At 50.6% G+C, this 14,534-nt stretch overlaps 1 protein-coding gene across 4 annotated transcripts in view; it reads right to left on the bottom strand.

The window, feature by feature from the left end:
• BRDT (bromodomain testis associated) overlaps positions 1-14,534 on the bottom strand; it is a 1,895,586-nt gene that overhangs the window by 1,329,399 nt on the left and 551,653 nt on the right. For all 4 annotated transcript variants that reach the window (XM_085602176.1, XM_085602174.1, XM_085602177.1 and 1 more), the window contains one exon: positions 8,957-9,144. In XM_085602176.1, the coding sequence (XP_085458302.1) occupies positions 8,957-9,144 (188 nt within the window). The remainder of the gene's footprint in view (positions 1-8,956; positions 9,145-14,534) is intronic.

Raw genomic sequence — 14,534 nt, 5'->3', positions numbered from 1 at the left:
CTCGACGTGGTGATCTTGACGTCGATCTTCCTCTCGACGTCGACCTTCTATGTCGCCGAGTGGGGGTAACCATCGACGGCGACCGGCCCACTCGCGGCGGATTGTACGTCGCCGCATCTCTCGACGTCGACCCCCTCGAGGGTGGCGGAGAGTGTCTCGACGTCGACGGAAGCCTCGACGTCGACGGAGACAGTCCAGATGTCACCGGACTAGCAGCCTTCGAGCCCGAAGGGCCGCCTCTCGACGCCGACTTACTTTTGCGCGGCGGAGACTCTTGATGGTGGGATGAATCCCTCGACGCCGAAGTTCTCTGCCTTTTCGCTGGCATCCTCGACGTCAAACCTCTTGGACTCCTGGTCTTTTTGGAGCCCGGGGAGCTGGTATGTCGCCGTTTCTGTACTCGCGTAGCTGAAGAAGGTGGTCTTGATGAGGAATGCTCGCCTTCACGACGGCTTCGTTCCTTCTCCAGTCTTGCATGCAGTTTAATGCGCTCTCTGTCCCTCAGAGTGCGCTTTGAGAACTTCTGGCAGTGGGGACACTGGTCAGGATCGTGTTTTGATGGTAAACACACAATACACACCGAGTGTGGATCCGCCAGTGCCATTTTATTACCACAAGAAGGACATTTCCTAAATAAAGGAGACATTCTGACTGGAAAAAAATTGGAAAATTCACTGGAAACCAGCAGAATTAGCCCTTAAAAGTCAGAAAACGTCGAAAAAAGCTTGAAAAAGCTGTAATTCTAAATTTCAGTCAAAAAACTGAAGAGCTCAAGCTCCAGGATCCTCACAGAAGGAGCCGGAAAAAAGAACTGGCCCAACTGCCACCTGTAGTGCATCATGGGAGCAGGGGGTCACAGGCAGGCCTTAAAGGCACGGTCCCCCTACTCTAATGCCTTAAAGGCAGGGTGTCAGTTTTCTTGGTTTCTTGATACTCTACTGCAGCCTACTGGCGAATGCCTACAATTACATGTTGCTTTATGGCAATAAAGCAGTGCTGTGTTATAATTTGCCTGATGCTTCCTTTTTTCCTTACGGGTTACGGGGGCACTACTATGCAAAAATATGTAATTTACAGCATTGCCATGTTTTGAACATTATTAGGCTGCATTTATATGTTTTCACATATGTATATATATATGTATTTTCTATATGCTCCGGGATCCCGCACATGGGCGGGGATTATTCATAGATTATGACTATTGATGAGTATCCCCTGGATGAGAACCATGTATTAGGTCTTGGGTAAGGCCCGAAGGCGATCCCTCGACCGGAGCCGGACGACGATGTACAATTTCGGTCTCCGTTTCGACGGATTGGCCTAGCTCCTCGGGAGAGCTGTCTTCTTCAGCCCCATAGGCTTCGTCGAAGTCCCCTACCTCGTCGACGGCTTCTTCACGTCGAAAGAGCTCTTCGTCATAGTCGACCGATCGGGAACCATGCTCTGAAGCGGGGCTAGAAACTATTTCTTCCACGCTCTCGGCGTCCTCGTCCTCGGTGCTGAATATGTTGGTGGGTGAGGGCGCTGCCTGCTGCGCCTCGAGCCTCGCTGCCCGTCGGGTTCCGTAGAGTTTTCTTGGATCGGAACCGCGTGCAGGCCATGCATTTCGATTCGTCGTGATCCGGCGAGAGACATTTGTTACAGACTGGGTGGACGTCGATGTGAGGGTACTTGGCGTGGCACAACGGACACCTCTTGAACGGAGTTCTCGATTCCATCGTCGATCGAGCGTCGAAGTTTGGACCAATTCGGTCCGAAAGTTGGAAGAGGGTGTGGATCACTAGAACTAGTAGTCGACACCGAACGGTAACTGTACCGACGAAAACTATAGGCCTTTTGGCCTAAAACTAAGTATTCCGAAGTTGAGCTAAGATAGTTGCATCCGAACCCAATGGCGGAAAAAAACAATCTGGGGATGGAGAGGATGCCCATGCGCACTGTGGTCCAGGGGAGGAGTCACCCATCTCAGGATACTTCGAAGACTCTTCCAGGACAACAATGTGCAATCATCCGGACCCAACACTAGGCGGCGATCTATGCACAGATATGAATTCAGCAGCCCACATGCCTCGAACATAGGCCTTTCCGTAAGTTCAGCATGACAGGGCATTCATATGAGGTCTGCGTGATGGCAATGGATGACTTTCATAGTTCAAAGGACCCTCATGTGAGGGTGATTCAGTCTCTGAGGGAGAATGATTACTGATGTCCCTGTGCAACTGGTTTGGAGACAGTTATTTTGGGAAGGTGACGAGGAGCCAACGAGCGATAGCTCTGCTCCTATGTTTTACTGCTTTCCCGATGCTGTTTCTCTGCTGTCCTTCCATCTTACATTTGCTTTTAGGTCATTGCGTATACTATTGTATCACTACTGTAAAACAAGCACTGGCAAAGCCAATCTGTCTCAACCATGCAAGAGCTAATGACTTTGCCATTATATTTTAGCCATGTTTTACACCAGCGTGGCAGCTGTTCAGCATGGCTAAAAATTAGTGGGTTAAAGGAAAGTGACATGGAGTGGAGTCTCGTAAAGTGGAGTAGAGTGAAGTGTCATGGAGGGAGTAGAGAGCTATAGAGTGGCATGGTGTAGAGTGCTGCAGAGTTGAGTAGAGTAGCATAGAGTGGCGTGGAGTGGCATAGTGTGTCGTGGAGTGATTTAGAGCAGAGTGGAGGGGCGTAGAGGGTGCTGTTTAGAGTCTTGTAGAGTGGTGTAGAGTGGAGTAGGTTGTCAGAGTGGAGTAGCAAAGAATGGAGTAATGTAGGAGAGTGGAACGAATGAGGAGTAAAGTGTTGTACAGTTAAGTGGCGTGGAGTGGCATAATGTGAAGTGGAGTACAGTGGAGTGGACTAGGATATCGCAGAATAGACTGGAGTAAAGCGGCATGGTGTGGCATAGATGGAGTTGTGTAGGGCGTAGTATTGTTAAAGAGTGGCATAGAGTGGAGTATAGTATTGTAGAGGGAAGTGGCACCGAGTAGAGTGTCATGGAGTAGAGCATCATAGAGAAGTATTGTAGAAGGTAGTGTTGTAGAGTATCCTAGAGTAAAGTGGCATAATGTAGCATTTGTGCAGAGTCGACTGGGGAAGATTACAGTGGCGTACACTGCATTGGTTTTAGAGTGCAGTGAGGTAGAATAGAGTGGCATATACAGTGGCATAGAGTAGAGTGGTGCAGAGTAGAGTGCAGAGGTCTAGAGCAGAGTGTCAGAGTGCACTGGAGTAGAGTGGCGCAAAGTGCAGCGGCATAGACTAGAGTGGCATGGTGTGCAGTGGTGAAGAATAGATTAAAGGGGTGTGGAGTGATGCAGATTGCAGTAGAGTAGAGTGCACTCGCTAAGAGTTGAGTGGTGCAGACTAGAGTGCAGTGGTGCAGAACAGAGTGGTGCAGAGAGCAGTGGCGTACAGTAGGGCAGAGTAGAATAGAGTGGCGGTGTAGTGGCACAGAGAGGTGTAGCGTTTAGTGTACAGAGTGCAGTGCTGCAGAGTAGTGGCATAGAGTGCAGTGACAATGCACTGTGTAGATCAGCTTAGCGTGCTGGAGAGTGGAGTATAGTTGCGTAAAGTGCAGTGGTGCAGAGTAGATGGTATTGAGTGCAGTGGCGTAGAATGCTTTGGTTTTGAGTAAAGTGAGATTTATTGCAATGGCATAGAGCGCAGTGGTTTGGAGTAGAATGCTGCAGAGGGCAGTGGTGTAGAGTGGAGCTGCGTAGAGTGCAGTGGAAGCGAGTGCAGTGTCAGAGTTGACTGTCGTAGAATGCAAAGGTGTACAGTAGAGTGGCTTAGAGAACATTGGAGTGCAGTGGTGTAGAAATGTGCAGAGTAGAGTGGTGTAGAGAGCAGTGGCACAGAGTACAGTGGTGCATAGTTAAATAGAATGCCATTGAGTGCAGTGATGTAGAGTGCAGTTGCGCAGAACAGAGTGGTGTAGATTGCAGTGCCGTAGGGCACAGTGGCACGGAGTGCAGTGGCGTAATGCAGAGTGCAGCAGCTTGCTGTGTATTGGATTAGCGTTGAGTGGTGCGGACTTAAGTGAAGTGACGTAGGGTGCAGTGGCAAAGAGTGCAGTGATGCAGAGTGGAGTGGTGCAGAGAGAAGTGGCATAGAGTACAGTAGTACAGAGTACAATAGAGTGGCGGCCTACAGTGCAGTGACGTAGACTGCAATCACAGCGCAATGGTGTAGAGAGGATTAGCGTGCAGTGGCATAGTGTTGGAGAGTATAGTGGCGTAGAGTGCAGTGGTACAGAGTAGTTCGTGTAGAGTGCAGTTGTAGGAAGCTAGGTTTCTGTTGCAGTAACCATCCCCACCCACTTTTTGCCAGATTTCTGCTGCACTTTGACTTGATGTGCCCTGGGCCCCTGCCAATCAGGCTCCCAGGGCCTGTGTTCTTTCCCAAAACTGTACCTTTGTACCCCCAATTGGGACCTCTCTGGCTACATGCGAGTCCCTTGTAAAAGGCACCATGGGTACCAAGGGCACTGTGACCAAGGAAGGCCTCTAAGGGCTGTAGTACATATTGTGCAACCCTTAGAGGTCCTGTACCTTAACACACACTGCCATTGCAGGCTGCATGGTTTGGTGCGGAGAAATGTGAAGAGTCGACGCGGCACACATGCCTGTGTGCCATGCCTGCAATCCACTGCCTATGGTATAGGTAAGACACCCCCCTAGCTGGGTGCACTACATCATTGGTGAGGGTACAGTTGCATGAGCACTTACCCCTACAGTGTCTAAGTCCATTCTTAGACATTGTAAGTGCAGTAAAGCCATGAAGAGTATATGGTTTGGGAGTTAGCCATTATGGGGCTGTGGAGTTCGTAATGACAAACTGAAATCTGGGAAGTTTGGTAGCAAACTTCTCAGCATAATAAACCCATACTGATGCCAGTGTGGGATGTATTATACCATGCACTCAAAGGTCATCTTCGAGATGACCCATGTAAAACGAGCAGCCTCTGGTGGGTTCCCGGACTGCTACACACCATCCTGCCCCCACATGACAAGTTTCTGAACCCTGGGTGGGAGCCTTCGCTCCTTGAGCCCAAAAACAAAGCCTTTCCTGGACGGAGGTGTTCACACCTCCCCCAGGTCAAGAAGCGCCATCTGTGGAAGGGGAGCTTCAAAGGCCTTGCCGCTTTTGTAACATGACCCCCAGCCTCTCCTGCCATCAGGAACAAGCCCCCTTCCTGTCTCCCCTCATTTTCAGCAGGGAAGACAGGCAGGAAAAATTAAAGCAGCCCAGAAGGTGTTCCCACCTCTGCCAGCTCCACCCCTCAGGTGGGGGAGGCGAGGTGAATCCCACTCTTTAGTGCCCGCCATCTTGCTGACACTCTCCAATCAGGATTAGGGATTGTGCTCACTCCCCCACATGCTGAGAGCACACAAAGGGTGTAGTCACCCTAAGGTCAGTAGGCCATTGGCTAATGACCTCGAGACCTTTAAAATGACCCCTAAATACAGTATTTAGGGGGCAGCCTTGAACCAAGAAGGCAGATTCCGGCAACCTATGAAGAAGGACAAAAGAAGACGCCCAGCAGAGGAGACTGCAGAGATCAACTGACTTGGCCCCAGCCCTACCGGCCCGTTTGCAGTTTCCAGCGATCCTGCGCCAAAAGTCACCTTTTCCTGCAGCCAGCAAACTCCAGAGCACCTGGGAGGATTGATTGCCTTCAACAAAGACCAGATCTCCTGTGAACAGCAGCTCTGTTCAAAAGAAAATCCCAAAACAGACCCCGAGCCTGCTGAAGACAAAGAAACCCGGCCCCTGAAACCACCACTGCACCAGACGCCTACGGCCCGAGTACGAGTGGCCCACCGGTCCCAGCGAGGTCCCCCAGCATTCCAGAATCTGAGTCCACTGTGGGTTGACCCCTACAGGACTCCCCAATGTGACCTGCAGCCCCTGCACTAGGAACCCCCACCAACCGCAAGTGGCCCGGTAAGTGAAATACAAACTCAGAAGACACCCCAGCATCCAGCCGCCCTGCGCACTGGAGAAGAGTAACTGAGGTGTGCCTATGTCCCTGAGCCCTCCAACTTACCTGCCCAGCTGTTGGTTCCTCCCGGAAGACTTTCTGGACCGAGCTTGCAGCCAAAATCCAAAACCGGCAACTCCCATTGAAAACAGGGCACCCGACGACAAAACAACACACTGCACCCAGCGTCCCTGTGCCGCTGTGGGTGCACCATGTGTGCTAAATCAGATCCCCCTTTGCCCCGAGCTTAAGTCCAGGAGCTTTGCTCTCACAACTTTCTGGCCTGCTTGTGGGCAGCCACCAACCGTAGGCCCCGATCCCCCATTGGATAACATTGGGACTCAGCACTCTGCACCCTAGTGCCGCTGAGGGTGCTTTGAGAGTGCATCCTTGACCCAGAGGGCACCCTGGTTCTAACCCCAGTAAACTAACTCCAAAACCTAAGTACTTACCATTAAACTGATAACATTGTTTTCCCCCATAGGACTGCTTTGACTGCTTTCTTGTGAAAATTGTTGTGTGGTGTGGGTTTGTATGAAACCCTAAAAAACTGCATATGTGCAAAAAACTGATTTACTTACCTATTATCCAGGAAATGTCCCAGTGTAATATCTATGCATAACACACTGAATAGAAAAAGTAACTTAAAAAGTAATCTGAAAAGTAATGTACAAAATAATCACTACAGTAACGGAAAAGTCATTTTGACTGTTATCTTACCTGTAAATAAACCAAATGCATTCTACTGCATTTCAACTGTATTCAACTGCATTATTCTTGCAAAGTATCATTATACTTAAATGTACCAGACCTGGCTTGGTTCTAGAAAATAAAACATAACTAAATAATATTTTTATACAAACTGGTCTGAGTTCAGTCTTTGAGTGTATAACATCATTTCTGAGTGTGTACATAAACAAAATAAAGCCTTACTTCTCAGCCACACTACCACAAATAGAGAGTAAGGTATTATCTACTTTAACCACTGCCTACCTTTGGGGATCCACTGGACTGTGCACACTGTACCTTACTTTGGTATAGTATATACAGAGCCAGCTTCCTACCGCAGTGGCGTAGAATGCTTTGGTTTTCAGTAAAGTGGTATATATTGCATTGGCATAGAATGCAGTGGTTTAGAAAAGAGCGGCACAGGGGGCAGTGGTGTAGAGTGGCGCTGAATAGAGTGCAGCAGCAGAGTAGGGTATATTGTTGTAAAATAGCCTGTCATAAAGTGCAGTGGTGTATAGTAGAGTGGCGTAGAGCACATTGACGTGGAGTGGTGTAGAGTACAATGGCAAAGAGTAGTGGCACGAAGGAGAAGAGAGTGTCAGAGTGAAGTGACGTCGAGTACAATGGCATAGAGTGCAGTGGTGTAAAGTGTTGCACAGTAGGGAATAGTGGTGTAGAGTGCAGTGGTGCATAGTAGATTGGCGTAGAGTGCAGTGGCATAGAGCGCAGTGATGTAGAGTGGCGCCAAGTGGAGTGGCATGGAGCAGAATAGAGTGGCGCCGAGTAGAGTGGCTGAGTGGAGTAGTGTGGAGTAGATTGTTTTAAAACAAAAAGGAGTGATGTATGGTAGAGTACAATGATGTAGAGTTGTGTGGCGTAGAGTGCAGAGTAGATTAGATTGGCGTAGAGTGCATTGGCATAGAGCGCAGTGTTGTAGAGTGGCGTGGAGTGGCGCAGAATGCAGTGGTATAAAGTGTAGTACTAAATAGTGCAGGAGTGCATAGTAGTAGTGTGAGGTAAAGTGCTTTGGTATAGAGTGGAGTGGTATAGAGTAGAAAGGCATAGAATGGAGTGGTGCAGAGTACAGAGCAGTGATGTCGTGTGGCATTGAGTAGTATACTGTGGAGTGGTGCAGAGTAGAGTGGGATGGGGTAAAGTAGAGTATGCATGGAGTGATAGTGCACTGCCATTACAGACAACACTTCAACTGAAATGACCATTAAATTAGACATGCAGTTCTACTGATAAAATTATACAGTGCACAAACGATAATGTGTGGAAATGTCATCATCTAGTGTATTGATTAGTTATGACAGTATTAAAACATTTGTTCTACCACACTTCAGAATTATCAAAAAATTTGCTTCATTTGTGCTTTTCTAATTGTGATATATTCTGAGAGGTCTGCAAAGTTCATCTACAGACATTTAAATTTTGTTGTGTGCTAGAAATAAAACATTGCAAAGCCTTACTCAAGCACCCCCCGAATAGTCAGCATGATTGTCACATAAATCCTTTCACTTTGAGGTCAGAAAAAGGAAAGTAAACGGCGAGATCCTTAGAAGACAGAGCCTGACATATGAAGTTTGTCTTTAATTGCACAGCAAATGTGAGAAGATAAGAACCCGATTTAAAGGATTGTTTACAGAAATGCAGTACTGGTAGAAGAATATAGTAAGTAAGGTTTGGGCAAGGAAAGGGACAATCTCAAGCTGGACAGTCTAAAACAAATATAGCCAGCCAATAGAAAACAATCGAATGTGAGTTACAAACCACAAAACAATGATAAACAATGAGCGGAATACATTCCAGGGAAGCTTTCAAAATGTCCCCAAGATGTCATTAGTAAACCAGACAGCTACACTTTCTAGTAGGCTTCGACCTAAAATTAGATAGTAGATTTGTGGGCTGCTACAACTTATGGGAGTGTATACATTCTGATGTAACGCCAATCAGGGTGTTTGTATATCCTTTACATATCATATTAAAAAGTGTTTTCATCAGATATATCATGAGGTATGGTTCACCCCAGTTAAAGAGAAGGTAAGCCGAGGCAATGAACACACACTTAGATTGAGCAATTGAAAGAACACCACCTTCGAGAAAGTAGCAGAAAAGTACATGACGTTAAAGCATAGACTAAAATACTGAGAAACACTTTATAAGGCGTTGGAAACAAATCACTTTCCAAGGCCCCACATTACACAACAGAGAATTTAGTTATTAAGCTTGTTAGACATTGGCAAGTCTTACCTTTGTCACTGCCATCATAATAGGTATTAGATTAGCTGAAGGTGAAATAGATAAAGGGACAAGAGTTGTTCGTTGAGTAGATGCACTGGATGAAAGTACTGGATGCTGAAGCACTCTTTCAGGCAACTTCTTTAATAAATGTGCATCCTTCGAAATGGAACTTCTTCCAACAGCATCTCTTTGAATCACTAAATAGCAGAAAGAACAATATATGAATCCTGATGAAACAAACTAACTGTATTTTTGATTTCTTAAATCTACAGTAGCTTTTTGCTCTTTTGAAAAAGTACATATTTGTATAATGGACTACAATGATTAACTTTGGTTAACAATATGAAAAGAGCTGTACAACGTAAAGAATGTTTCTTACATTTGGCAATGCTTATTCTAATGGGTAGTCAATCTTTCCATAGATCACCCATTACTTAAAGGGGTGGCATTGAGTCGGTTTCCTCACCAGAAGGTTTTGTCTTTTGGATCACCATTTTAGATCAATGTGCAATTTCTGTGATAAACAGAAAAACGATGGACTGCCAGAAATCTGGTCCCAATGGGTTCTCAAACTCCACTGCAAACTGCAAACATAGCTTTCTTTACGTTGCCCGAGGTATGGGAGGATATGAGTCATAGAAAACGTAGGAAGTGAACCAGTTTCAACCTAGAGGCTGGCTGAAAAAAGGAACTGTGTTGATACGCTGTCCACCTTGTTCTATGAAGGAAATGAGCAGGACTACCTTTAATGAACTAGAGCCTATGGCTATACAAACGAATTCAATGCACATGCCAGGAAATCCAGGAAGCTCTATGTAGCATAACTGCAGTGTGGAATGGGTCAAAGCTTTGAAAACACAATTGGTTAGGTAGCGAAACAGGCTCTCTTCTTTACCCTCAAAGTCCTGCTGTTAGTTGTGCCCAGGTGACAGACTAGGAAAATTTATTTCAGGGTTCTAGAAATCCCCATACTGATAGCCAAGAGGCAAATAGCAATGATTTTTTAATACCCTAAAGCACAGGGGGTGGCGACGATACAGTTGATATTACCTGTCAAGTTAGATCCTACACAACATGGACAGTAACACATCGTTACTACGCAGGCATTACTATCAAGTGCTATTACTATGCATTTGTTAGTCCGTGTTTACCTTTACTTCGCATGCTTTTACATAGCATTCTATTACTTCGCAAATGCTATTACTCCGCATTATTTTACTTAGCGATTTTAGTTTGTATTTTAATATATTGTATTTATTTCTTAAAAATGTTTATTTATTACTGTTTTGTAATGTATGGATTAAATATCTTCTTTTTAAATAAATTAAAAATGTGTATGCATTTTAAAAATATTTTTAATTAGTTTATAAATGAATTAAAATTATAATTAACTTTAAAACTAAATTATGTATTGACTTGTATTGATTTCCCACGCTTTACAATAGTTTTCAATGGTAAAATTAGTCCTTTTTTAATTTTAGTGATATTAGAAATCCGTGACGCAAATGCGTTAAAATGTCATACGGAGTGGCCTGAGGCGTCAAGATGGCGGTAGCACTCAGAGTGCTCCGGACCCCCTCCGTCATCCACCTTGCATCCGCCGCTGACTGCTGCCACCTGCCCCTGTTTACTGCTGCCAGAGACCCTCTGCCCCTTTTGCTGAGTTCTGGGCTATTATTGTACAGATTGGAGCCTCCATCGGCTAGTTTTAGCCCTGCCCGCCGCTGAGTCCACAAAATGGCGGTTCCACCGGCAGCCCGCTCCGGCGGTGTGGGGCCTGGGCGCCGCAGATTCCTCCTCCTTCGGGGCCCTCCCAGCGGCTGGGGTAGCGGCTGCACCTACCTGCTTATCGGCGCAGCTGGAGCTCGAAGGGGGGAATAGACGCAGTGAGACCTGAGGCCGAGAGAGGAGTCGCTTCGTCTGTGCTGGGGAGCATGTGTTACTCTCCGACCGGACCAGTCCATCTCTGGCAGCTTGCGGTGAGTCGCGGTGCCCGGGGACGAGAGGGAGCTCGGCTGCCATTGTCGGGCAGCGGCATGGGGGGGAAGATTGTGGCCGCTGCCCCATCGCTCCTGGACCCTGTCCTGCGGGCCCTCCGCGCGCTGCCGGTGGAGATCTGCCTGCTTCCCTCTCCCTTGACTGTGCCTGGGCTAACGGGGAGTGCAGCCTGCTGACTCCCGATGAGATCCGCACAGACTCTGCCGCCAGAGCCCTGAAGGGATCAGACCTCTGCCGGCTGCTGCACTGCTCCCGGGTCGCCGGGGCCTGGTCTTGGCCCACTGGGGATTCCTAGCCTGCGGGGGGCAGTGGGCCTTGGTCTGGCCTTCACTGCTGGCCCCCCGCTTTGCTCCTCTCGGCGCCCTGCTTCCCCCCCCCCTTCTGATAGTGACTGGATTGCCAGGAGTGTGGCCCACTGATGCCTGCCAAGACCCGCATGTGACAGCCGCCTGAGGGGCCCAACCGCCTGACTGCTGCTGCACTGGCGCCGGGGCCTGGTCTTGGCCCGTAGAGAACCTCTGGCCTGCGGGGGGCGGTGGGCCGTGGCTCGGCCTTCGCTGTTGGTCCTCCGCTTTGTTCTCTCGGTGCCCCCACGCCTGCCTACCGCTGGTGAGGCCCAGCGACCTGGTGGCACATCGACCTCGGCTACCAGAGCGGGTGACGGCGAGCGTGCCCTGGGTCCAGCTGGGAGCCCCGGTCGGGCCCCCGGGGGCGCTGGCTGGGGTGGAGGAGGGGCCGGAATCCTGCTGATAGTGCCGTGGGAGTCACCGGTGAGTGGGGCTTGGGTTTGGGGTTGGGGATCGGCCACTATGTCGGGTGGCGGGGCGGAGGGGTGACCAGGTGCCCCCGCCCCCCCCCCTCCCTCCCTCCCTCGTCATCCTGCTCTCCCACTCTTCTTGCAATCCTGGGCCTGCTCCTTCAGTCTGCCATCATTGCAGGCCACCGGCTTTTCTCCTGACCGGTGTGTGGCCTCCCCGGTCGCGATCGACTGGGCCGCCCAGAGTCTCATTCCCCGCGCCACGGTGATTGTGGGAGCACCGGCACACCCGACGCTGCCGGGACATCTGGGCCCCAGGGTTGTGAGTGACTCTTGTCGCCCCGCCGGTGGAAACCTCCGGTGAAGGGTGTCCAGGGGTGGGGTTCGGCCACCACGTCGGGTGGCTGCGAGACGGCTCCTCCACCCCCCCTCCTTCATGGCTACACTGACAACGCTACCTTCCACACCGCGCTCCCTTTCGGGGGGAAGGTGCTTCCTCGGATCAGATGGGAGGAATCGAAAGGGGCCTCTTCTGCTCCAGACCGCGGACCTCGGCTCCCCCTGGGCCGCTGTCCGATCCAACCTCTAAACTACTCTCTTGGAGGGGAAGCCGCTTCGGACGGACTTGGGGACTGGACTTGGAGACTGTGGCCGGGTCTGTCGCTTGGTCTGACGTGGCCGCACTCCGCTGGATCATTTCACCCGGTCCTGCCGTTGGGACTGAGTCACCGAGCTGATCTTGCCTTCCTTGGGCCTGTGGAGGGGGGGGGGGTTAGGCAGGGGGGGTATGGAGGGTATCTCGGGCGACCAGATCTGAGTATTGACTGTCTGGGTGTCGAAGGTTCCCCCTCCTCCTCTGCGGGACCATTGCTCGCCCCTGCCTATATTGGTCGGATCCTGCCCCTGGTGGCAGTGGGCAGAAACCGCACCATGCAGAATCCTGCCCCCCAAACAAAAATGGACCAATTCACCACGTTGGACCGGGACCCTGGCGGTGGGACGCCCAACGTGCCTGGAGGCACCGGGGGTGATCTCACCACCATCCTTCAAGCGATAGGCGCATTGCAAGCATCGCTCGAAAACAAGATTGGAGAAGTAAGGGTCGATAGGGCTCATTCGCCAGGACCTGGGCAACGTGACTGCTTGAGTCACAGAGGCGGAGGCCCGGATCTCCACGGCGGAGGATGCCATTGATCAACTCAAGACTCCGGTGGCGAGTCTCCAGACCCAGACCTCGGAGCTCCACCAAAGGCCTGAGGATGCCGAAAACAGGTCACGAAGAAACAATCTACGCCTTGTAGGTTTTCCCGAGGGAGTTGAGCAGGGTCACGCCGACACATTCGTGGAAACCTGGGTGCGCACCTGGATGCCCAAAGACTCCCTCTCACCCTGGTTTGCCGTTGAACGGGCTTACCACTCCTTGGCTCCCAAACCTCTGCCCGGAGCCCCTGCCCGACCCATAGTCCCGAGGGTCCTTAATTTCTGGGACAGAGACGCCATCCTCGGGCGGCCAGGGCACAGGGCCCGTTGCAGTTTCAGAACGCCAGGATCATGGTCTTCCCGGATTACACCAGGGAGGTGCAGGCCCAGCGTCGAACATACGATGAGGTTAAACAGAAGCTCCGCAACATGGGTCTCCGCTACGGCCTTCTCTTCCCGGCCCGGCTCAAAGTTATATTTAAAAAAAACAACTGTCTTCTTTGAGAGCCCTCAGGCAGCATGGACCTGGCTCATGGAGGAACGGTCCCTCATGAACCGTCCGGTTTCTCCCCCTGTGCGCAGAGTCCCCTTGCAGCCACTCCCAACTTTGCCTAAGCCCCAGAGACGCCGGACTAGGTCCCGCAAGAAAAATGACCTTCGGGGGAGGCATCCCGAACACCAGGTGCACCGCCCCAGTGCCCTCTCTCCCTGGCTTCAGCTCGGGGATCCGGCACACCCGGCCAGACTACGTCGCTGACTGACTTGAGCGGTATTCCGGGCCCCTCGGAGTCCCTGTGTCAGGCCGTGTCCGACTCCGACCTGTCTAGGAGCCCTGCACTCCACGGATCCGGTGAAAAAGAGGATACTTTAACCCCTTCAGCGCGGCGTGGATTTAACTTCCTCGCCCGGTATGGGCTTGACAGAGTTTGGCACTCCGGTTTTACGCAGGGCTCCCGGGGGGTGGCCATACGACTTACAAAGGTGCTTCCCTTCACCCTGACACAGGCCAAAACAGACACACAAGGCTGCTATGTGGCCCTGATGGGCACGATCGAAGGACACCCCCTCAATCTTCTGTGTACATACATTCCCCCCCTACTGCAATGGCCTCTGCCCTCCACCACCTTACGCTGGTTCTCACCTCCTTTCCACAGGGTCTGACGGTTGTTGGGGGTGACTTTAATGCTGTCCTGCAAACCTCGCCGACACGACCGGCATTCCATCGGCTTCCCGCCTAACATCTGCAAAGCAACTGTCTGACTAGTCCTCCGCCCTGGGTCTCTGTGACGCCTGGAGAGTGTAGAACCCCCGCAAGAACAGTACACACACTTCAGCAGCTCACCACACTCACTCTCGTATTGACCTATTCCTGCTATCCGCCACAGACTGTCATTTGATGTCCGGGGCCACGGTCTTACCCAGGGGCATCTCCGATCACTCCCCCATCTTCCTCAGTCTCGGGAACCCTTCTAACTGCACCCGTACGTCATAGCGGATGAACGCCTGGTTCCTGCAGGATGCAAACTTTGTCGAATCCCTCGGGCAGGAACTGAAACATTACATCTCCACCAATGCGGGCTCCGTCTCCTCGCTGGGAACCCTATGGGAGGCCGGCAAGGCTGTGATGCGAGG

The sequence above is a fragment of the Triturus cristatus genome, chromosome 4_2 (genome assembly GCF_964204655.1).
Source record: "Triturus cristatus chromosome 4_2, aTriCri1.1, whole genome shotgun sequence".
NCBI classification, from domain to species: domain Eukaryota; kingdom Metazoa; phylum Chordata; class Amphibia; order Caudata; family Salamandridae; genus Triturus; species Triturus cristatus.
The sequence above is the reverse complement of the archived record's forward strand: the minus strand, read 5'-3'. Positions and strand labels throughout refer to the sequence as shown.